This window comes from Mustela erminea, chromosome 2 (assembly GCF_009829155.1).
Source record: "Mustela erminea isolate mMusErm1 chromosome 2, mMusErm1.Pri, whole genome shotgun sequence".
Classification (NCBI taxonomy): domain Eukaryota; kingdom Metazoa; phylum Chordata; class Mammalia; order Carnivora; family Mustelidae; genus Mustela; species Mustela erminea.
This window is the reverse complement of record NC_045615.1, coordinates 142100819-142125420: the sequence shown is the minus strand read 5'-3', so window position 1 is coordinate 142125420 and position 24602 is coordinate 142100819. Positions and strand designations below refer to the sequence as shown.

General features: G+C 40.0%; 1 protein-coding gene across 8 annotated transcripts in view; it reads right to left on the bottom strand.

Annotated features, from left to right (window-relative positions):
• Nucleotides 1-22449: 22449 nt before the first annotated feature.
• Nucleotides 22450-24602, bottom strand: part of EXOC1 (exocyst complex component 1) — a 60075-nt gene continuing 57922 nt past the window's right edge. For all 8 annotated transcript variants that reach the window (XM_032334376.1, XM_032334374.1, XM_032334378.1 and 5 more), the window contains one exon: nucleotides 22450-23545. In XM_032334376.1, the coding sequence (XP_032190267.1) occupies nucleotides 23393-23545 (153 nt within the window). In that variant the 3' untranslated portion in view covers nucleotides 22450-23392. The remainder of the gene's footprint in view (nucleotides 23546-24602) is intronic.

Genomic DNA, 24602 nt, shown 5'->3' with positions numbered 1-24602 from the left:
CATTTTTAATATATATATTTACTTACATTATATTGAAGGCACATATGAGTTTTTGGAGCAGAGATCGAAGTTATTATTACTCACATCAATAACTATGGGTCACTTGCTGAACCCCCAGAGTGATAAGATGGAAGACAGATGCTACCCAATATAACCTGGGTCCTGCGCTGCAGGAGAGTAAGTCCCTCTAAATAATCTGAGAGTTTATATATGAGAGGGACAGCTTTCACCCTTCCCCTCCTGAGAAAGGGAGAGAAACGTTTGCTGCCTATGGTATATGCTCATATTCCTTACAAAGAGAAGGGATGTTGTGAAGTGCAAACCTGGTGATTCACAGACTTGTACCCCTGGGGCTAATAATACATTATATGTTAATAAAAAATTAAAAAATTTTTAAAAACCAAAAATAAATTATTCCATATTTAAAAAAAAAAAGAAAGAGAAAGGAAATGTTCTGGGTCTACCTTCTGGAATATAAATATGTTTGACCCTTGAACATTGTGGGGGGTTGGGGCACAGACCCCCTGCACAGCTGTAAATCCACATATAACTTCTGACTTCCTTAATACTTACTAACAGCCTACTATTGACTAGAAGACTTACCGATAATATACACTTGATGACATATTTTGCAAGTTATAGGTATTATGTTATATATATTATATTATATATTATATTTTTACATGTTATAGGTATTATATATTAGAGAAAAGAAAATATTATTAAGAAAATCGAAAGAGAAAACACATTTACACTACTGTACTGTATTTATTGAAAAATAACCTGCAAGTAAGTGGACCTGCACAGCTCAAACACATATTGTCCAAGGGTCAACTGTGAATGTCTCCAGGGGGAAGACAAGTGAAGCTTCTCCTGGTCTGTACCTCCTGGGACACCTCCCTGGTTTCAGGCTGTGCCTCCCCCCCACCCCCGAAAGGTAAATACAGACATCGGGGAGGTAAAGCCCTCGGTTGTCTCACTATTCTGCCATAGCCCTATTCTAACTTCTACGGCTTTTTCTTTCTTTTTTTTTTTTTTAAACGATTTATTTATTTATTTATTTATTTGATAGAGAGCTCACAAGTAGGCAGAGAGGCAGGCAGAGAGAGAGAGAGAGAGAGAGAGAGGAGGGGGAAGCAGGAGAGCCCGATACGGGGCTAGATCCCAGGACCCTGAGATCATAACCTGAGCCAAAAGCAGAGGCTTAACCCACTGAGCCACCCAGGCACCCCTGGCTTGTTCTTTAACAAGATGAAACTTGCTCAGAAAGTCTCAACTGTGCAGAAACATGAAAATACTTCCTTGTTGAGTTGAGCTGCCTTTGCATCTTTCTCCTTGGCTGGGACTGGCTCTCTCATCCTCTCTCAGGATTCATCACAGTTTCCAGAGATTGATCCTATCGGTCAACATGTATTTGGCTGCAAGTATCAGAATGCCTGACGAATCATTGGTCAAGTGATCAAAGCATTTCATGGTCTCACTTGACCACATCCCTGATGGTAGCAGGTCCTAGTCTGGTGTGCAGTTCAGGGCTGCCATCAAGGACCTGATCACTTCTCATCCATCCACGTTCTCTCTTCTCAGTGGATGGCTTCTGTCCTCAGACCTTTTGCCCCATTGTTTTGGGGATGGTTGTCACAACTCCAAGAAACAGGTGTGCATGCAGCAGTATCCAGTGGAAGAAGGGAAGGCAGATGGAGCGCCTGGGGCTCAGTGGGTTGGGCGTCTGCCTTTGGCTCAGGTCATGATGCCAGGGTCCTAAGATTGAGCCCCATATTGGGCTCAGCAGGGAGTCTGTTCTCACTCTTGCTCTCCCTCTGTGCTCTCTGTCTCTCAAATAAATAAAAATCTTAAAAAAAAAAAAAAGTGAGCACAGAAGACAGAGATTGCATGACAAGAAAAAAAAAGGACTATACTCAGAGACCTCTTCCTCATCAGGGAGAAAAATGTTGCCCAGAATCCCCTAGTACAGTTCCCTTTATTGGCCAGAACTAGGTTCCATGTCCCCTGCCCCCCGCCCAAGAGCATTCCCTGGCAAAGAAGGCCTGAATCACTTCTGCTTCATTACCAGACCAAATTAGGGTTTTATTAGCAGTGTAACAGAATGCTAAAAGGGATCATGAATTTTTGGAGAGCTTGTCTCTTCATCTCAAATCAAGAGAGATTTCATCCTGCCTGTGAGAGCTTTCCTCACCACAAGAGACATGTGATCCTGGCTTCGGTAGCTGCTTCTAGATGCTTCTCCTGGAGCGTGTTCTTCTAGTCCTTCCAAACAATTTTTGTCAGCCTCCTATAACCTGGTTGTAAGGCTCCTTCTGTTAAAGTGAACTAGACAGATTTCTGTGGTCCGCTACTGAACCCTAATAAGAAAGGGTCCTGTCTAGGAAGGTGTACAGGAAGGGAAGCTGGAGACCGTGCCTGTTCCAGGGCAGAGAAAGAATAAGAAACCTTTGGGCATAGGGATGCCTTGACTCTTGGCAGGTGAGCTGCAGGAGAGAGAACCCTAGGGAAGAAGAGAGGGGGTTTTCCAAAGCATGCGCAGCAGCAAAGAAAGAGGCTTAGACCCCTGGCAGGCCCTGATAGCTGACAGTGGTTCGCAGGAACACAGGTCAAGTAAGAACTTCCCTGTCCCCTCCCTTCCTCTCCTTTCTTGAGCAACTTGGGTAGAGGAGGAATTGAAATGAAGACAGAAAAGAGCAAAGCAAGTGACCGCTTCCCTTTCTCTTCTCTCTCTGCAGCAGTCCCGAGCTAGGAAAGGGAGAAAACACTGACCGTTCAGCCATCCTTAAAGTTTTGTTTATGACAGGGATCTGGATATTTTCATTACTGACCATGGACTTATTCTAGTTCAGAGACACCAAAAAGCTCATGGGTTATACTGGTGTTATTATTTCTAGGGGCAAGAGGAAATAACATTCCTGTTTTGAGCCGTTCTGAGAAAACCATACATACTATCTAAACTTCAAACATATACTTGGGCTTCTTCTTCTTTTTTTTTCTTTTTCAGGGTTGGGGAAAACCATCTGAAGAGGAAGAATCAGATACAGAGAACTTGCCTCACCTCACTCTTCCCAATTCATTGAAACTGGATGAAAATAGACAGTTTCAGGGGTGCCTGTGTGGCTCAGTTGGGTAAGCGTCTGACTCTTGGTTTCAGCTCAAGTCATGATCTCCTGGTTGTGGGACTGAGCCCCACAAGGGGCTCTTTGCTCAGTGCGGAGTTAGCTTCAGATTCTGTCTCCCATTCCCTCGGCCCATGCTTTCTGTCTCTCCGAATTTAAAAAAAAAAAAAAAAAATCTTGGGGTGCCTGGGTGGCTCAGTGGGTTAAGCCGCTGCCTTCGGCTCAGGTCGTGATCTCAGGGTCCTGGGATTGAGTCCCACATCGGGCTCTCTGCTCGGCGGGGGGCCTGCTTCCCTTCCTCTCTCTCTGTGATCTCTTCCCTTCCTCTCTCCTACCGTGATCTCTCTCTGTCAAATAAATAAATAAAATCTTTAAAAAAAATCTTAAAAAGAAAAAACTCAGAAGTTTCAAAAATACCCCCTACAGAGACTTAAAGCCTCTGAAAGATGGTGCAGATGTATAAAAATGTTTAAGAGGACTTGGAGAAATCAGGGGATGCCAAATATGTAGTGGGATATGATGAGAAGCTGGTGATATTTCAAGGAATACCCTCAATTTTCCAGTGGATGAAATGTAAAGTCAAAATCAGCCCTGCTCCTACTTTAGTGCTCAGCACATGGGGTTTTACTAGAAACACCAAATCCTGGGCTAAATGTGCTGCGGGTCTGATCCAATACAGCAATTACTTTTGCGGTGTAGAGCTCCCATAGCACCCTGTGCTTCTTTTCATAGCATTTAATATTCTGCATTGTAATTGATTTTTAAATTTATTTAGCAGGATTCTGAATTTAACTCACACCACCTCTCCAAAATAGGGAGAAGTTGTGGTCCCTTGGTTAACTAATCCAACCTCCTTCCTCCATCGCCCCCTGCTGGTGAAGAGTAGAAAAGCGAACATTTCCATCCTTTCTGGTTTAAATGTAATCTGGTCCTACAATTTAAACAGTCCCTTGGAAAACAAAAGCTTGGAGAATAAAAAGTCTTGGAAAATAAAAGCTCAGTCTGTCAGATTTTCCACCCTTTCCGCTCCAAGATGGTAACTGCGTGGGGGCGTGTGGGGGGGTGTGGAGTTGCCTGACCTTGTGGCTGAGGGAAGACTGGTCGTTGGGAACCTCTTCACCTCTTGTCCTCTTTGTGGCTCTTGGCCTGCTATATTGGGCTGAAATCTATGGCTGATGTATGCATGGATATCTCTCTGTCTTCTCTGTTTCTCTTCCTGATGGCCCTTTCTGACCCACTCCGCCTTCCCTGGCCTCCTCCACCAATACCTCCCCCTCTGACGGGCTGTGACTTCCATTTTATCGCCATCCCACGTTGCAGTTGCTCACCTACCTCACAGGCACTGTGGATCCCCAGCCAGATTCTCAGATATTTTCAGTCACAAAGGCCTCACGTGGAAAGTATAGATAACTTTAAATTTAAATATCATGGGGCGCCTGGATGGCTCAGTGGGTTAAGCCGCTGCCTTTGGCTCAGGTCATGATCTTAGGGTCCTGGGATCGAGTCCCACATCGCGCTCTCTGCTCAGCGGGGAGCCTGCTTCCTCCTCTCTCTCTGCCTGCCTCTCTGCCTGCTTGTGATCTCTCTCTCAAATAAATAAATAAAATCTTAAAAAAAAATTTAAATATCATGACTTTTCAGGACCTCCTCTTGCCTTTGGTATCTTCCCCAGTCCCATCCTACATACTCAGGACAGGTGTCTGACTGCTGTGTTCGTGTCTTGTTCTTTGTCCCACAATTCTGGGGCTGAAGAGGCCTGGCTTCCACCTCCTTTACTCCTTCTCCCACACCCTCCTTCTACCACAGAGTAGTTAGAGCTCAACTGAGTGTCTTCTCTACCCAAGGAAAGAACAGTCTGAGCCAAGTCATCCAGGCCTGGTTTCTAATGGAGGGGAGGGGAATGAAGCTTAATAAAAGAATTAAGGAAATCACCTCTAGATACAATAACCTATTTTTTGAGGCTGTTGTTTGGCTGCACAATCTTATTTGGAGGTCAGAAGCTGAATATTAATTTGATCTTTCTGTTTGCATGCATTACATGTAAATTGTTTAGAACAGTTCCTGGCATCCAGTAAGCAATCAGTGTTCTCATTCTGTAATAAATCTCTTAATCTCCTTCTGAGGCTGGTTGGTGTCTTATATAAACTAGGAAAAATATGTGCTAGGGAAAGCAAAAGAGAAAAATCATGCTGATAAGTTCTACAATATTAACCTTATTAACCAACATCTACATTTTACCACATTTCAAAATTCTCAACTAGGATATGCTTGTGGAGGGATTCAAACAATATAGGTGATTACACAAACGAAGCCCCCAAGAAACTTCCAATATTGTCCCTGGCCTGACCCCTGTTTTATTCTTTTTCCTAAAAATAATAACTGCAAGCAGTCTGTTTGAATCTTTTCTACTTGTCCATCTCCCCTATGATGCTACTATACTAGCTTTTTGAGCTTGCCCCTGTAGCAACAGAGGTCCCCAATAAATGTTTGATGAGTGAATAAGTAATTGAATGATGCATTTTGAAATAATACAGATTACATAAAATGTCTTTTTAAAAATATTTTATTTATTTATTTGACAGAGATCACCAGTAGGCAGAGAGGCAGGCAGAGAGAGAGGAGGAAGCAGGCTCCCGGCAGAGCAGAGAGCTGGACGTGGGGCTCGATCCCAGGACCTTGGGATCATGACCTGAGCTGAAGACAGAGGCTTTAACCCACTGAGCCACCCAGGCACCCCACATAAAATGTCTTAAGAAAAAAATTTACTGTTATATATAAATATGTTAAGATGCTTAGTCACCTTTTGAGCTTTCTTGATAGGACCGCTTCTGATTAAAATAGAACAGAGATTAAATTATGAAATTAATTTAATTACAGTGTTCTTCTAAATGCTTCCTATTATGCTTCAGAGACCTGATACCGAATAATGAAGATTAGACGATGACAAGGCATTTCATCAAGGCTTTGTGCTTTTATATGAATATCTGATACCATAGCAATAATGTCCAAAGCTTTCATGTTTATTTTTGATGTGTTCTCGATTATAACCAATACAACTTCTGTTATCTAATGTACTAAGGTAAAATGGAATGTGCTGGGTATTGATCAATTGGATGCATCAGTGTTTTAAAAGGTAGTAATATGATTCTTTTTTAAATTAAAAAAATAAATAATTTTGGCAGTCTGATTAAAATAGGGAAAAGACACACCAATCTAGTGAATTAGTGTGCATGAATAAGAAATAAGTTGCAGTTTATGTCTCATTCCCAGGATTGGTAATGGGGTTCTTTTCCGGGTCATTCTGGAGGACTCCAAACCAATTTCTTGGAAGGTCAGTTGAGGATAGAAGCGCCTCTTCCCTGCCGTGTCCCAAGTGGGCAGAGAGCAGACATCTGTCCTTGCATGGTCACAGAAGCACATGTGAGATAGACAGGCCTGTTCCATCATTTCTTAACAGCATGGCCTTGGGAAAACTGACCTCACTAAATGAGCTTGTGAATTCAACAAACACATTCTCACCATAGTGCTTAGCACATAATGCTCAAAGTTAATTACAAACTACTCGCCGTTCTAGAAATGTTCTAGAAAGGGCTTTCTTTCTAACCAAGATATGTTTGGGTTGCCACTAGAAGGAACAAACCTCCATTTCCTGCATCTCCATCTATAGTCATCTGAACCAGTACCTGTCTCCTCCGATCCCTATCTCAGAATAGGGAAGCTATGTGGTAGCCGTGGTGGGAGCCATGGATTACTGTTGTAGTGCTGTGAACTTGAAGCTGAAAGTCATTGGTGGCTTCTTACTTCTGGCCCCCCAGCCCTTCCATGGAGTTTTAAAGCACATAATTTCATGAATTAAATTCCTTTCTTCTTAAAATACCTAGAATGTTTTTTATTTCCTACACTGAACTCTGATGGGTACACAGACTCAAGATCATTTTAATAAAGTCCCAGCTTTGTCCTTTGTCTGGGACATTATCCTTACTTTCTTCATAATCAAGCATCTGCAAAGAGTTGTCCTTCTATATTGTAAACCTGTCCTTTATCTCCTATTTGTACTCAATTCTACAACAATCAGGCTTCCTCTCTGCTACTAAAGTACTAAAATGCCTTGACCAAGGTCAGCTATGATGCACCAAATGCCAAATTCAGTAGATTTTTTTCAGCCCTTGTCTTATTAACCATCCTTGGACATTGCCTTATTGGACACGGTTGATCATACCTTTCTTTCTGGAAACTGCTCCTCTCTTGATCCTTGTGACACAATATCTCATGGGCTTCTCTCACTTTTTTGATCAATCTCTGTTGTGAGCTCCTTTTCTTCCCTAATCCCATTAAATGTTGGTACTTCCTAGGGTTCAAGCCTCAGAGCTCTTCCCTTCTTAGTAGACTGCGCTTCTGTGAATTCAGCTACTATCCCCATGGCATTGACTCCTAAATCTCCACCCCTCCTCTGCATGATCTGGGCACTGTAGACAACCCGCTCTCCTTCTGCCTCCAGACACACTCAGTTCTGAAAACACCTTGCCTGGGGCTTTCATTCTCCCATGACTTTATCCCGTGGTTCCCCCCCATCATTGTCGTATCTCTCTTCTACTGAATTTTCCTGAAATATAAAAACATTTGCTTGTTAGACAATGGTTTCTTAGATATAACACCAAAAACACAAGTGACAAAAGAAAAAAATGGATGAATTGAACTTTATCAAAAGAAAATATTTTGTGCTGTGAACAATGTCACCAATGAAGTGAAAAGAAACCTGCAGAATGGGAGAAAATTTTCGCACATCATATATCTGATGTGGGTCTTACATTCAAGATGTGTAAAGAAAACTTATGACTCAATAATAAAAAGATAAACTAAAAAGAGGCAAAAGACTTGGATAGATATTTTTCTGAAGAAGATATACAAATGTCCAGAAAGTACCTCAGAAGATGCTCAACATCATTTTCCATCAGGAATGGATAAATATCCATACAGACAAACCATAATGAAATAAAACCTCACATTCATCAGGGTGGCTATAATCCAAAAGACAGATAATAACAAGTGTTGGCAAAATTGGAATGCTCATACATTGCTGGTGGGAATATAAAACAGTTCAGTTGCTTTGGAAAACAGTTTGACAGTTCCTCAAAGAGTTAAACCTAGAGTATGATCCAATAATTGTACTACTGGGTATTTACCCCCAAAATACAAAACCACTAATTCCAAAGGATACATGCACTGCTATGTTTATGGCAATGTTGTTTGTAATAGCCAAACCAGGGAAGCAGCCCAAGTGTCCACTGATAGAAGAATGGATAAAGAAGATATGATATATAAATACATTGGAATATTACTCAGCCATAAAAAAGAATAAAATCTTGCCCTTTGCAACAATGTGGATGGAGCTAGAGAGTATAATGCTAAGTGCAGTAAGTCAGGCAGAGAGACACATACCATATGATTTCACTCATATGTGGAATTTAAGAAAACCAGTACAAAAAAAATGAGCAAAGGAATAAAGAGAGAGAAAAACCAAGAAACAGACTCTTAATTATAGGGAACAAATTGCTGGTTACCAGAAGGGAGGTGAGCGGGGGATGGGTGTAACATGTGATGAGGATGGGGGGCGCACTTGTCACGAGGAGCACTCGGTGATGTACAGAAGCGTTGAATCACTGTATTGTACACCTGAAACTAATATAACACTATATGCTAACTATACTGGAATTTAAAATTAAATGTAAATTTTTAAAAAGTTACCATTATGACCCAACAATTCCATTCCTAGGTAATATACCCGAGAAAACTAAAAACACTTGGCCCTACAAAAACCTGTGCGCAGATGTTCAGAAGCAGAATTATCCACAGTAACCAAAATGGGAAAGCAGTTCAAACATCTATCAATGGATGAATGGGTGAAAAAGTGTCTATAGAATAGAATATGATTTGTCCCTATAGAGAAGTGAAACTTGAAAAGATTTCATTAAGAGAAAGAAGCCAATCATAAAAGACTGCATGTCGTATGATTCTATTTATATGAAGTATCCAGAATAGGTAAATCTAAATAGATAGAAAAGTAAATTAATGCCTGCCAGGGACTGGGAGGAATGGAGAATGGCTGCTAATGGGCATGGATGGCATTTATTTTGGGGTGATAGAAATGTTCTGAAATTAGATAGTGGTGATGGTTGCACAACTGTGAATATATTAACTTCATTGCATTGTAAATTTTTAAATAAGATTTTATTTATTTATTTGACAGACAGAGATCACAAGTAGGCAGAGAGGTAGGCGGAGAGAGAGAGAGGAGGAAGCAGGCTCCCCGGCTGAGCAGGGAGCCTGATGTGGGGCTTGATTCCAGGACCCTGGGATCATGCCCCAAGCCGAAGGCAGAGGCTTTAACCCACTGAGCCACCCAGGCACCCCTGCATTATAAATTTTAAATGGACAAACTATATGATATGTGAATTATAGTTTGGTAAAACTATTTTTTAAAAATACCAACCCACTTGCTTGTCTTTTAAGGCTTGGAACAAACATCATCCCCTTTTTTAAAAGATTTATTTCCTTATTTGAGAGAGGTGAAAGAGAGAGAGCATGGGTGCCGAGGGGAGGGGAGAGGGTGGGGAAGAGGGAAAAACAGTCCTAAGCAGACTCTGTGCTGAGCACAGAGCCAGGCGTGGGGCTCGATCTCATGACCAATATTGGTATCGGGACCTCAGCTGAATCCAGGAGTCGGATGCTTAACTGACTGCACCACCCAGGCACCCCAAACAACTCCCCATCATTCAGTCAGTTCCCTCAGTAATGCTGAACACCTAGGATATGCCAAGCCTCCTTGTTCTAGGCTTGGAGACAGAGAGGGGAATGAGCCAAGCAAGGACCCTGCTCTCAGTGGGGAATGTAGGCGGGTGGTAGAAAATAAACAAGTAAACAAATAAGTGAATAGTTTAACTTCAGGTTAGGAGAGGTGACTGAGCAAACGAGACGGGTAAAGTGGCAGAGAATAATGGGAGACGAAAGTGGTCAGGAAAGGCCTCTCTCCTCAGAGAGAGAGCATATGAGCCGAGCGCCGAATGTCAAGGAAGCAGGCTTATGAAGATCTGGGGTCAGAGTAGTTTCAGCAAAGAAGAGTTTAGTTTAATCAGTTCGTGCAACAGAAAAGAGTGACTGGAGTACAGGAAATGAGAGTGGGGAGGAGATGAGTTCAGAGAGGTAGGTGAGAATCCAGATTCCACCGGGCCTTAGAGACCATTCAGGGAGTTTGAATTTTTCTAGGAGCAGCAGGAGCCATTGAAAAGTATGGCAATTGGAATTTTCCAAAGATAGCCACATCAGTATAAATCCCATTCACACACTCTCCTTACAAATTGACTGAAACTCTCCCATTGCCAGGTGGGGGTTATGTCCCCTCAGTTTGGGCCTAGGCATGGCGCTTATCCCTTCTCTGACCAAGAGAGTATGGCTGAAGTGAAACCATGTGACTTGCAGGTAGGTCATAAAAAATACAGTTTTACTCTGTTTCTCTCGAAATTTTCCCTTGGAACTGAGCGGACGTGATGTGATGAGCGGACGTGATGTGATGAAACCAAAATCATCTTCTCAGATCACCAGCAGGGGGTTGTGTGGAGAGACCCTGAAGCTCCCAGCCAGCAGCCGGCATCAACCGCCAGTCAGGTGAGAGGGGGAGTCCTCAAATGATTCCAACCTCAACCTCTGACTGCAGCGGCGAAGCTTCCAGACATCATGGAGCAGAGATAAGTCATTTCTGCTGTGTCCCGTTGGGATTCCTGACACACAGAATTCATGAGCATAAAAAATGGTTTTTTTCCCTCACAACAGTCTGAGGGCATTTGTTACAATAGACAGTAACTGGGACAAAAGGTACAAATGAGGAAGTCTGTGTGATTCCTTCATTTTTTTTTTTTTTTAAGATTTTTATTTATTTATTTGACAGAGGGAGAGATCACAAGTAGGCAGAGCAGCAGGGGGAGGAGGGAACCAGGCCCCCCGCTGAGCAGAGAGCCTCATGTGGGGCTTGATCCCATGACCCTGAGACCATGACCTGAGCTGAAGGCAGAGGCTTAAACCACTGAGCCACCCAGGCACCCCTCATTCATGTTTTAAAATGTCATTTAGGTTTCTGTGAGAAGACTGAATTACGCAGAGTAGAAGCAAAAAGTCTTATGAAGACTCCCTAATGTGTCCCAGGTAGAATCAGTTACTCCAACTCGACCATTTCTAACATGTCACCTATAAATGTATTTTTTTCATTGGCTTACATCTCCCTCAAGGAACTTAGAGTTTAGTAGTTTTTCTCTTTAGGAAAGTGAAAGTAATTTTTATTTGAAAATCCTGAAAGATTGTGTAATGAAAAGAAATATTAAAATAGCCATCTTCTTAGTCTTATTTGGCCATATATAAAAGGAACATAAACTTTATGAATTAGGAAAATAATAAAATCAAATAATAAAATAATAAAAATCAATTTCTTAATCTTCTAGATTTTTAAAAAAAGAATTTATTTATTTATTTATTTATTTATTTATTTATTTATTTATGAGAGAGACAGACCCAGAGCATGAACAGGGGGGAGGAGGCAGAAGGAGAGGGAGCAGCAGACTCCCTGCTGAACAAGGAGCTCGATGCAGGGCTTGATCCTAGGACTCTGGGATCATGGCCTGAGCTGAAGGCAGATGCTGAACCGACTGAGTTACCCAGGCGCTCCTCTTCTGGATTGTTTGAGTGAAGATATTTTACTCACTGTGTCTTTCTATGGATATTAGCGACAAGAATGTTTATCTCACGGTTACTAAAAGCTGATGAAACAGCATTAGCAAATTATTAAAGACTTTTAATTGTGGATAATGGTTTCCCAGTCAAAGATCTCAGTGAGACTTCCTGTAACCTGAGAAGACTTGTGTGTGTGTGTGTGTGTGTGTGTGTGTGTGTGTGTAGGGAGGTAGGGTGGTAGGAAAAGGAATGGATCCCTTTTATGTGTTGTCATTTTCCTGGACCAATTATGTCGCTCCATTTCATCCATTCACTCTGGAGAGTTGAGTTTGATTTCTCAACCATTGCCAAGAAATACATGATTGATTTATTTCTTTTTAAAATTGAGTGCTTATTAGCATTGTGTTAAACGTTTTATCGTTATTTGATTTAATCCTTACAATGAACCTATGAGAGAAGTACAACTATTTCCATTTTACAAATAAAGGATACTGAGGCACAAAGAAGCTATTTCACTTGAACAAGTTCATAAACCCAGACAGTGCCAGGATTTGAGCCCAGTTCTCTCTGGCTTCAGGGTCTGAGGTCTTATTTAGCTCAATGTTATACTGTCACTGGTCTTCATGGATGTTGTCCAATGACATGTCCCATTTCTTCTACAAAATCTTCCTTGCCTTGACTTTATCAGAGCACAGAATAGCTAGCTCCTCTGAGTTATTACAACACTTAAGACTGTATCATTCACTTGACACCTATCATTTATTATCTTATACAGTGCATGTGATTTTGTGTAAATACGTGTTTTGCCTGCTTCAGTAGGGGATTTTGATTGCAAATACAGCGACTAACTGAAGTGCTCCCTATCACTCCTTGCCCTCGAAATGGGAAGAATAGTGGGTGAGTCATAGAATCAAAAGAAAACAGAACCACTGGACCTTGGGAAGAATGGCAACCAGAACAACTCCAGGGATCTTTAGTGAAAACATCTATGTACAGTCTCTTTCGTATGATCACTGGAATGATTTGACTCCAAGGGCCTTTATTCCACACAAGTGTCACTCAGCTCAAGATTCAGATCCCTGGAAGAGACAGTCTGGTTGGTCCAACCAGCATGGCCATCTGCCTAATCCTTGTAGAGCCCAGGGACAGTGATGGATACTGACCAGGATCCAGAATGACTCCACTGTGATATAGAATGAGCAATAGTTATATTTGCTTCTAGAGTATTTTGATAAATTGTGTACTCCTTGATGAAGAATAATATGATTTTTCAGGCAGAGGTATCCTGAGAATAAGCAGAGAAATCACCATTCTTAGGATGATACCCTAAGGAGAGGCACATTACTACAGGCTTCATCAGTAACCAAGTACTTAATCTATTATACTCTTATTAACTGACCCCCATTTTCTTCTTTTTACAGAACTGTTCACTGTGATGAATTTTATGATTTGATCAATATTACAGCAGACTACACCTCCTGAATAAACAAACATGGAAATGAGTTATTATAACCACAAGTTAGAAGTAATACATTCATAGCTATAGTTAATTCAAAACAAACTTGGTTTATAAAATTACAAGTTATAATAAGTAAGTTTTAATACACATCACTTAAAGGTTTTTTTTCTTCAAATTAAATTTTAGGGCCTACAAACTTTCTTAAGAAGCCATATAATGTTTTGAATTAAATGTTGTACTATTCAACTACTTAGAAATCCTTTTAGAAAGTTCTCTTTCTCTAAGTGCTATAATATTGACTGGTCAGTCCTGAGCTCAAAGTAGTTGCAGAGAATCAATACTGGCTTAATTACAACTTGGCAAAGCCTGGGAGGTAAACTAATAAGAGCTCTTGGACCAGAAAAACCATCCAAAGATAAAAGGCTTTAAAAAAATTATGGCAAATGCAAGATATATTATAATCTAATGAAACAATGTAAGATTTCTACAAAAAAACCCTCAAACCTTTCTGCACATATTATTAAACTCATCTACAAAACACAAAATGATAATGATAGTGCTTCTCAAGACCATCAAATGTTAAATCAGTTGCCTAAAGTTACCCAGTAAATTAGCGTCAGTTTGGGCAAGATTTTTTTCACCGTATGTTTAATCCATTATGCAATGAATGCTGAACAGAAAGCTCTAATGGTTAATAGTAACATATAGATAAACATTGAGAAAACTAAACCCAATCCCCCCCAAATTGCACATAATTGCACCTCTTCTTTCTACTGCTTTATGCATGTTATTTTTACATATTTGCTATTCATGCACTCATATCATTCTGTGATCTTCATTTTTCTTTGATTCCTCAGTATAATCCTTCTACCTTTCTTCTCATGTTGGACACCAGAAATCAACCTAATACCTCTCACTTCAGAACGCTCACATGATCATTTGCGTATTAATCCAGAAAGATTTGAGGTTCCTCCTCCTTTCACAAACAAGGGTATATCTTCTGTTCTCTGTTTAGCCCGAAACTACCAAATGGGCACATGACTATAAAACTAACATGCCAGTTCATCTAGTGCAAAAACAATACCTTGATACTTCTCTTAAGGAGTCAAATCAAGGTTAGAGAAATTGTAGTCTTTCTAATCTGCAGGTTATTGAAATTGTAGTCTTTCTAATCTGCAGTAGAGTGTCTGCTACCACATCTCATCTTCTAATTTTAATCGCAAATGAATGGATCCAGACTATGGATTGAAGATGTTTTCCTTTGCATACAATGTTTCTAGAAAACAAACAAATCACTATTGCGTTACAGATCTTATACTTGGAGAGGTATGTGGAGATTCTAAAGTATCCACTGTGAATGACAAGATGTTAAATTAGGATTGCTGTGCCTGGGAAAGTTCTGAGGTAGTATCTGAAGTATTTTTTTTTAAAGACATTATTTATTTGACAGACAGAGATCACAAGTAGGCAGAGAGGCAGGCAGAGAGAGAGGAGGAAGCAGGCTCCCTGCTGAGCAGAGAGCCTGATGTGGGGCTCAATCCCAGGACCCTGGGATCATGACCTGAGCTGAAGGCAGAGACTTTAACCCACTGAGCCACCCAGGAGCCCCCTGAGGTAGTATTTAATACTCAAATGCATAATTGAATATAATTTGGAATAGGTATGATTTTCATTGTTTTTAATTTAATGCAACCAGAGGAAACTTCTGGTACAGAGCAGGCATGGAACAGCAATGGCCATCGTGACTGACTAAGTCCCCAGCACTGTGCTAAGTGCCTTCCGCATATTATTTCATTTAATTCTCATGATGTAATAATAAAGTAGACACCACTGTTTTTATAGAAGAGGGAACAAAGCTTAGAGAGACATGCAACTAGGAACAGGTAAATAGGACTGGGACTTAAACTCGTAACAGATAAATAGGGCTGATTGCAAAGCTCATGCCCTTAACTGTTATGCTTCTTATTTTGATAAATGAGTGCATTTTATGAATGACGGAATGGGTAAGTGTTACATTATAACTAGGAAGAAAAAGGCAATTATATGCAAGTCACAGAATCAAATCATTTCACGTTAACAAGAAGGTGGGCAGATTTGGAGTTAAGCAGACGCTTCCTTTTTTTTTTTTTTTTTAAATTTTATTTATTTATTTGGGAGAAAGAGAGTGAGTGAGCAGAGGGAGCAGCAGAGAGAGAGGGACAAGCAGACTCCTCGCCAAGCACAGAGCCCGATGCCATGACCCTAGATCATGAACTGAGTCCAAACCAAGAGTCCGAGGCTCAGCTAAGCCACCTATGTGCCCCAAGACTCCTGCTTTTTGTGCTTAGTCATCTGAGTGTGTCAGCCATGTCTTTTCCTGACAGCAGCTCTGACGATCTCATATCATGACACACTAAGACGGAAGAAGAGTTGGAGGCAAAACATCCTGTATATCTTATAAACTGCTCACCAAGGTAGAAATCTTTTTTAGGACTTCTTAGCAGATTTTCTCTTATTTCTCAGTGACCAGAACTGGGTCTCGTAGATGTATAACCTCTAAATGGGGAAACACAGGCAAAGCAGACCAGGATTGTCACGGGCACCTTGGACCAGAGTAACCCTGGCTGCACATTAATAATCACCCAGGAGATTTGTAAAAAAAAACCTGGGCCTCGCCTTCAGAAGTTCTTACTTATTTGTCTGGGGTGGGGTGCAGGATATCAGTTTTTTAACATGTCCCCAGTATTGTTAATATAAAGCAGGCTGAGATCCAATGGCTTATGCCAATCTTGATTTTTTGCCTTTGTTTGGCCATGTTCCTACCCTGTGGAAAGTAGAGCTCTGCTAGCAAGGACATGGGGGAAGACCCACAGCCTGCAGTGGTTATCTGAGGAATTTACAGCAGTAGGTCTAGAAGAGAGTAGGTCCTAAAGAGAGCATATCTGATTTCTATAGAAGGCATCGTTCATTTAGGTTTTTACAAAGTAAACCACAGGCCCCAGATGGTATCACCTGGGCCAGGTCAGCAAACCAAGACTTAATATCTAACCAAACTGCAGGTTTAACGCTCACCTCTGCCCCCCGCCACCGCACTAGGAATATAACCTTTAACCAACCAGGAATTTTCTGGCCAGCATTAATACGGAATCTGTCACATGGACCCTCCTCATCCCCAAAGGGAGAGAGGTAAGCCACCTACTAAAATTCTTGTCCCCAAATGAAGGTGACCTCACATGAAATAATCCTTTTTTCTCCTCATTTGTGACCTCTTTGTCCTCCTTTTTAAAACGTTTCCCTTTCTGTAGCCTATGGAGCTCGCCCTCTACCTCCTTGCTAGATATGATGCTGCCCGATTCATGAATCATTTAATAAAGCCAGTTAGAGGGGTGCAGTTAGAGGTTAAAGCCTCCGCCTTTGGCATAGGTCATGATCCCAGGGTCCTGAGGTTGAGCCCCACGTTGGGCTCTCTGCTCAACAGGGAGCCTGCTTCCTCCTCTCCCTCTCTGCCTACTTGTGATCTCTGTTAAATAAAGAAAATAAAATCTTTAAAAAAAAAAAAAAGCCAGTTAGATCTCCAAATTTGTTTGGTTCAATTTTGTTAACAGGTCCTCCATGAATTCAATTCATTAAGCGTGTGTGACTTTATACTACTATATTTGCAAGGCCCTATGTGTAGAAAGTAAATGGTGAGCACAGGACAATTTTTCTTTATCTTGTGGGTCAGTTTCCTTATAATAATTCCATACGTATAATAACTCCATACGTAGAATAAGTATTAGTCTTCAACATCTAGTCAGGGAGCACTTAAAGGCGAGGCAGCCAATTAGGCCGTTGAGCTCAATCAGTGAACAAAGCAGGTAATGCCTCTGCCCTATCGGAACTTGGATTTGAGAGGTTGGTTGTGCTGTCTGTATTGAAGAGAATAGTAAAGAAATAGGAGTAACGGTTTCCTCCCTCCGTGAATTAACAATTCAGGCTTTACCTACTCACTTTTCACTTTTTGAAAATCAATGTTTTGTAAGTACTTACATGTGGGAGATGGATACTTGTCAACAGTATAGCATTTTTTAAAAAATGTATTTATTTATTTATTTATTTATTTGACCCTGGGGGAGGGGCGGAGGAGAGCAAGCACAAGCAGGGAGGATGGAAGTCAGGGGAGAAGCAGGCTCCCCCCTCAGCAAGGAGACTCGTGTGGGGCTCAGTCCAGGACCTGGGATCATGACCTGACCTGAAGACAGCCACTTAACCAACTGAGCCACCCAGGCGCCCCAACAAAGCGGGCTTGATGAGAGTCAGAAAGCTTGTGGTCTAAGTAGGGAAGACAACACACCAAGGAGTAAAAAGACAAATAGATTTCAAATTACAGTGCTGTGAAGAGAAGAGTAGGCTGTTCTCAGAGAATTATAGGGCAATGTAATTTTCCTTCAATTTCCCTTCAATTTAATTTCTTCTCCGCTACCTTTCTTCTAGCAAACTAGGCAAATATTTAACTTCTAGAAAGATCCACCATCTTGCATAGGCAAGTGGAATTAATTGAGATGCTGATCTCAGAGAAGCTGCTTTCTTAAGATTGTTGGACAAGCAATTTGCTCATAGATGGATGGTTGTTTTGTCTTGCTTGCTGTATTCCCTACTGCCTCTTAGTACGTGCTTTCCCCATCTTTTTCTTATGTCCCTGCATCTTTCCATCTACCTCACTGCCTTTTGACTGCTCCCCCATCCTCTTGAAAATACGGATTAGTCCAAAACACACTTTGTACTGTACTCACTTGAGAATTTAGGTGCGTGAACATTATGGCACAGCACCACTACATTTAGCAAACTGAGAACTCTTAAAACCATGGCATTCATGGTCAGCTGTTTCCCCAGGAAGAAAAGCACGAGTAATCCTGATCTGTTCAGATGTATCCATGGTATAACTCTACACAGTAAAGCTTAGTAGTTCAAACTGTGGCCTTTAGAGCCTCAGCACTGATGTTACTTAGGATCTTGTCAGAGATGCAGAAGCTTGTTATGATGAGCATTGAGTGTTAGATATAAGCGATGAATTACTCAGTTCTACTCCTGAAGCCAGGATTACACTTTATGTTAACGAATTAGAATTTAAATAAAAATTTGGAGAAAAAAAAACCGAAATGCAGACTCTTTGACTGTACAAATCCTGTTGAATCAGAATCTGCATTTTGGCAAGATCCCCATTTGTTTCATATGTACATTGAAGTTTGAAAAGCACAGATGCATTGGATCTCAAAGCAGATGAACTATGAGGATTGAGAATCTTACTTCTTTGACACCAGTCTATCACATATTCAACCCAGTGTAGCTATTTTTACTTTCTCAGTACTTTTTACCCTATGTTAGTCTTTAAATGATCATTTTCAGCATTTTGTTTAGAAGTTCAGTGTTCCCTTCTAGTAAGTGGTAGTATAGATCTTTAGGGTTCAGAAAACTGTGGCTGGTGGGAGTCATCCATTGCTTTTGCCTGCTAGTGGATACATTAATGTCTGGTCTTTTGATGAAATGTGTATTTATATCTGTATCATTCCTGTTATCCTAGAAAAAAAGTAAGGCCAGCACTTGGAGAGGGAGTTCAGCATCATGTGGAATTATCAGCTCTGTTAATACTTGGCTTGGACCTCGATCAAGTCACTGGATTTCTCTTGGCCCCAGACTGTTACCTATAAATGTTCAGGTTTTATTGTATATCAATAAGGATGCACACAGACAAATCTGATTTAAAGTTTTTAAGTTAAATATTGAACTGATAGAAAATATGATTTATAAGGTATATATAAGGGATAAATAATCATGATACGATAAGATCCACGTGCCTGCTGCCTAGTTTAATAATATCATAATATGCCTTTAAAATCCTATGTGTACCTGGGAGCACCTGGGTGGCTCAGGTGGTTAAGCGTCTGCCTTTAACTCAGGTCATGATCCCCTGGTTCTGGGACTGAGCTCCACACTGGGCTCCCTCCTCAGCCTGCTTCTCCTTCTCCCTGCTGCTCTCCCTGCTTGTGCTTTCTCCCTCTCAAATAAATAAAATCTTAAAAAAACCCACGTGTACCTGATACCAACACTTCCCTTCCTGTCCCTTAATCACCTCTCCAAAACTGACATCATTCCCTTGCTTTTCTTCAGTTTTACCGTATTTGTGACTCTAAACAGCATAGTGTTTAATTCTGAAGGTTTTGAATTTTATAATAATAGAATCATATCGTATGCTTCTTCTGTGACTTTTTTTTCATCTGCCATTATTTTCCTGGTACTTATCTACACTGTTGTGTGTAGCTAAAATTCACTCATTTTCATTACCATTTTCCTTCTAAAAATTTTTTTCCATTTTTTTTTTACTTAAATTCAATTAATTAACATATAATGTATTATTGCTTTCAGAGGTAGAGGTCAGTGATTCATCAGTCTTATGTAATACCCAGTACTCACTACATCATGTACGCTCTTTAATGTCCATCACCCAGTGACCCCATCCCTCTACTCCTTCCCACCCAGCAACCTGTTTGTTTCCTATGATTAAGTCTCTTATGGTTTGTCTCCCTTTCTGGTCTCATCTCATTTTATTTTTTTCTCTTTTCAAATTAAAAAAAAAAGATTTATTTATTTGAGAGAGAGTGAGCACATGAGTGGGGGGAGAGGCAGAGGGAGAGAATCTCAAGCAGACTGCCCACTGAGTGCAGAGCCCAATGTGGGGCTCAATCTCACGACCCTGAGATCATGACTTGAGTTGAAACCAAGAGCTGGACGTTTACTTGACTGAGCCAGCCAGGAACCCCAAGAAATTCTTTTAACATTTGTCTTAAGGCAAGTTTACTGGCAACAAATTCCCTGTTTTTGCTCATCTGAGAGACCATCTCTCCTTCACTTTTGAAGGATAATTTCACAGGGTATAGAATTCTAGGTGGGTGGGTTTTTTTCTCTCAGTACTTTAAATATTTCACTCCACTCTCTTCTTGCTTGCCTGGTTTCTGAGAAGTTGAATGTAATTCTCATCCGTGTTCCTCTAGAAGTGAAGTCTTTTTTTCACTCTGGCTTCTTTCAGGTTTTTTTTTTTTTTTTTTTTTTTTTTAAATCTTTCATTGTCTGAGGCTTGAAAATTATATGTATAGGCATAGTTTTGGGGGCATTCATTCTGCTTGTTTTTTTGGAACAGCTTCCTGGATTTGTGGTTTGGTGTTGGACACAAACTCAGGGAATTTCTCAAGCATTATTTTTTTCAAATATTTCTTCTGTTCATTTCTCTTCTCCTTTTGGTATTCCCATTACATACATACTATACTTTTTGTAGTTGTCCCTGTCCTTATTGTTTTTTTTTGTTTTTTTTTTTTCCTTCTAGTCTTTGTTCTTTTTGCTTTCTGGTTTTGGAGGTTTCTTTTGAGATATCCTCACACTCAGAGATTCCTTCCTCCGCAGTGTTCGATCTACTAATAAGCTCATCAAGGGCATTCTTAATTTCTGTTCCAGTGCTTTGATCACTGTGATTTCCTTGGGTTTTCCTTAAGGAATTTGTTCCTGCTTATACTGTCCATCTGTTCTTGCATGCGCTCTACTTTATCTATTAGAACAGTTACCATACTAATTATTTTCAACTGCTGCTGATAATTCCAAAAACCCTGTCCTCTCTGAGTCTTGTTCTGATGCCTGTCTCTTTAAATTGTGTGGTTTTTTTTTTTTGCCTTTGTCTTGTAATTTTTTCCTTGATAGCCAGATAGCTAGGCCATTAGTAATGTGAAGGTGGGGTGTTGGGAGGAGAGAAACTATATAGTCCTATGAATAGGTCTTTTAGTGAGCTTGTACCTCCAGGCACAAATTTACCTGTGCTTTTCAGTCTTTCCCCCTTTATGTGGGAAAAGATGACATAGAATGGACTGAAGTTGGGTATTTCTCTTCCTCCATGTGTAAGGCTAGAGCCAGCTGGAGCTGGGGACTTCCCTTCTCCCAGGTCATTTGAGCTCTGGTTAAAAAGTTTCTCCTGAGAACACAATTTGTCAGGGGCAGAATACTCTGCCATATTTCAAAATGGATCCTTTCTTTGTCCTTCTGCCAGAAGCACAAGAGGATTTTTCTCTGACATTCACTGGTAGAACTACAGGAGGTAAAACTCACAAATATTTGAGGGACTCCCAATAACTGGGAGTTATTTCTCAGACTTAACTCACACTCAGGCTCAAGGAATTTGTTAATTAAAGTTCAGTTTTCCCTACCTGGACATTGGTTCCTGTGGATGTTTCAGCTTGTGGGTTTCTGGTCCGGTAAGATGTGATTCTGTCTTCTCCTGCTGGATCTCTCCAATTGTGGCAGTGGTTTGCCCTGTGACTTGACTTCTCTTACAGATCTGAGAAGAGTTGATTTTTCAGTTTGTTCTGCTTTTCACTTATTAGAATAGAGAGGTGACTTCCAAGTTTCTTTCGCACAGGACTGGAAATTGGAAATCTGTACCAAATCTTTACATTTGAGAATAACTGATATTTCTACTCTGTTATGTGTTCTTATCTGGACACATGATATAATTCTCCACTTACTTAGGCCTTCTTTAATATCTTTCAATAGTTTTTATAATTTCCTTCGTAAAGGTCTTTTACATCTTGCATTATTAGCTCAGGCTGCCATAATAAAATGCCGTAGATTAAGTGGGCTAACAGAAATATTATTTTCTGTTTTGGAGGCTCTAAGTCCAAGATCAGGGTGCCAACATGGTTGGATTCTAGAGCTCTTTCTGGCCTGGAAATGGTGGCCTTTTTGCTGTGTCCTCACATGGCAAACAAAGAGCTCCAGTGTCTTCTTATATGGGTACCAGTTCTGCTGGATCACGGCTCTATCCTTATGGCCTCATTTAACCTTAATCACCCCCTTAAAGGTCTTATCTCTAATACAGTCACGCTGTTGGGGGGGTTTGGTGGTTAGGGGTTCAACAAATGAGCTTTGAGAAGGCATAATTCAATATACAGTATAATGTTTTGTTAGATTTAGTCCTAAATACTAAATATTTTTGATGCTGTTATATATGGTTCTATTTTTCTTATTATATTTTTAAGTGTTTTGTGGTAAATGAACATGTAATTAATTTTTGTATATTGATTTTGTAAGAATTTGGTTTTATAAAAATAGCATATAACAGACCTAAGAAAATTTTAACTTTTCTGAAAAAAATTTTTTTGAAAATTTCTTTATTTCAGATTCATTGCCACACAAGTCACATAATTCTCAAAATCTAAATTTATAACTGATCACCACAAGATTCCTTATCCATATACACATTAGTTAGAAGGGAAAAAAATTCTGTACAATATTTTAGTAGTTACATGATTTGTAGGCAATAGTGAATTAGTGAAAACTGAAGAACTCCTAATGCCTTATACACAGGATAACCACTGTCAAATACAAGAAACTAGACAATAAAAGGAGACTTTCTGCTCAGTCATAGAAAAATGCTAAAGGCATTTTATGATAAGAGAAATGTTTTAAGTTAGTACACAACTTATTGGGCAGATAAAACTGCTACATAAATTGGTACTTTTGCTCTTGAATATTTGTAGTATGGTATTACCCATTTATCTGACATTTAATAATACATAAAGTTCCAAGTCTGGGTTCTCAAAATAGTTACTTGATAATTTTGAATAATGTCTGGTGTACTCAGAGTGATTTTTTTTCATTTATCTTTCTTCTTTCAGAAGGTTTTAAAATTTTTAAACATTTAAATGATACATTTATTGGAGTTGTACCTTTTCTCCAATGGATTAAATAATCCTGTCAAAAGTATGGTTTTGTCACTTTCTGGGCCACTTAATTTGGTGTTCATCCTTTCACATGTCTCTGTTATTACATAGGGCCAAGTGACCACTGCAGCAGGTAGCTCTCGTGTTGTTACACAGATAAGGAAAGCTGTATATAAGCATTCCTCCTACTCAATCTGTTGACTTAAAGCAATGGGGCTCCCTAGCACCTAAATCTTTGCTTTTTTGTGTGTGTGTGTGTGTGTGTGTGTATGTATACACACATATACATGTGTAGGTATATACACACACATATACATATGTATATATACACACACACAAAATAGTAGACACTCATTTCATTTATCTCTTCTTTTTTAGTGGGACTGTGCAATGCTGGAACAATAATCTAAAATGTCCTGAATAGTGAATTCCATTGTAACACCAGATCCAGGATAACAGCGAGCTATCAAACCTTCAAAGTGCTTGTATTGGCGTATAAATTCATCTTGCATAGAGTGCCACACCACCTATTACAAAAATGAAAATAAAAGTCATTAAATTATGAATGGAAATATATAATCAAGTGTGTAGAAATAATATCAAGATATATTCGAAGATTTTAGCAGAGGGTAATGGTTAAGGACATGCATCTTTGTTCCTTCAACTAACAAGACATGTGACCTGGAGTATGTGACATTACTGCTCTGGGCCTCAAGTTCCTCATCTGTAAACCAGGGTAGTAACAATAATACCTTTCTCATAAGTTTCTTGTGAGGACTAAAAGAGTGCAAGTATGTAAGGGGCTTACCAGTGTTTGACATGGTAAGCACTCATTATATTTTAGCTATTATTATGTCTACTACAATATCCAATAGCGATGTGTATATGCACAATTATTCGTGGAACTAAGATTAAGTGAAATGCAACAGTTAATGCTTACATTTCATTCCAGATGGAGGTTTAAACATTTATCTAAAATGGATGATATAAAACATTGCTTGATGCCATGAAGGATACCAAAATTGAGATAGACGGATTATATATATGATTCAGCAGTGGAAACTACTTTGTAGATAACTATCAAGGCAGAATCTGATATATACATTGACATATTAGCTAATACAAATAGGTGACATTTATCAAGGCTTATTCTGTATCAGCACAGTACAAAGTGCTTTATATACATATTATCCTATTTAAGTCTCAAGTCTACCTGGTGAGGGTGGGTGCTATGACCATCATTACTATCCAGCAGATGAGGGAATATGTTTTTCCAGGAATTTTCCTTGTAAAACCTTCATCTCATAAATCCTGCATCCTGTCACCTTAAGTCTACTTACCGAAAAGTATTACACTTTCTGCTTTACGTCTTTTAGCTCATGGTATTTCTTCTACCTGCCCCTCCTCTCACTTTACCCGCATCTATCTGACTTTCAGAGGCCAAGAGAAATGCAACAGCCCTAAAAAAGGCTTTGATGATATTGAAGTCAGAATTATTCTCACTTATCTCTGGGCCTTCCAGTGTGGTTTATAGAGAAAAATGGCCCCATCTGGGGTTTAAATTTGCCTCTACCACCCATCAGC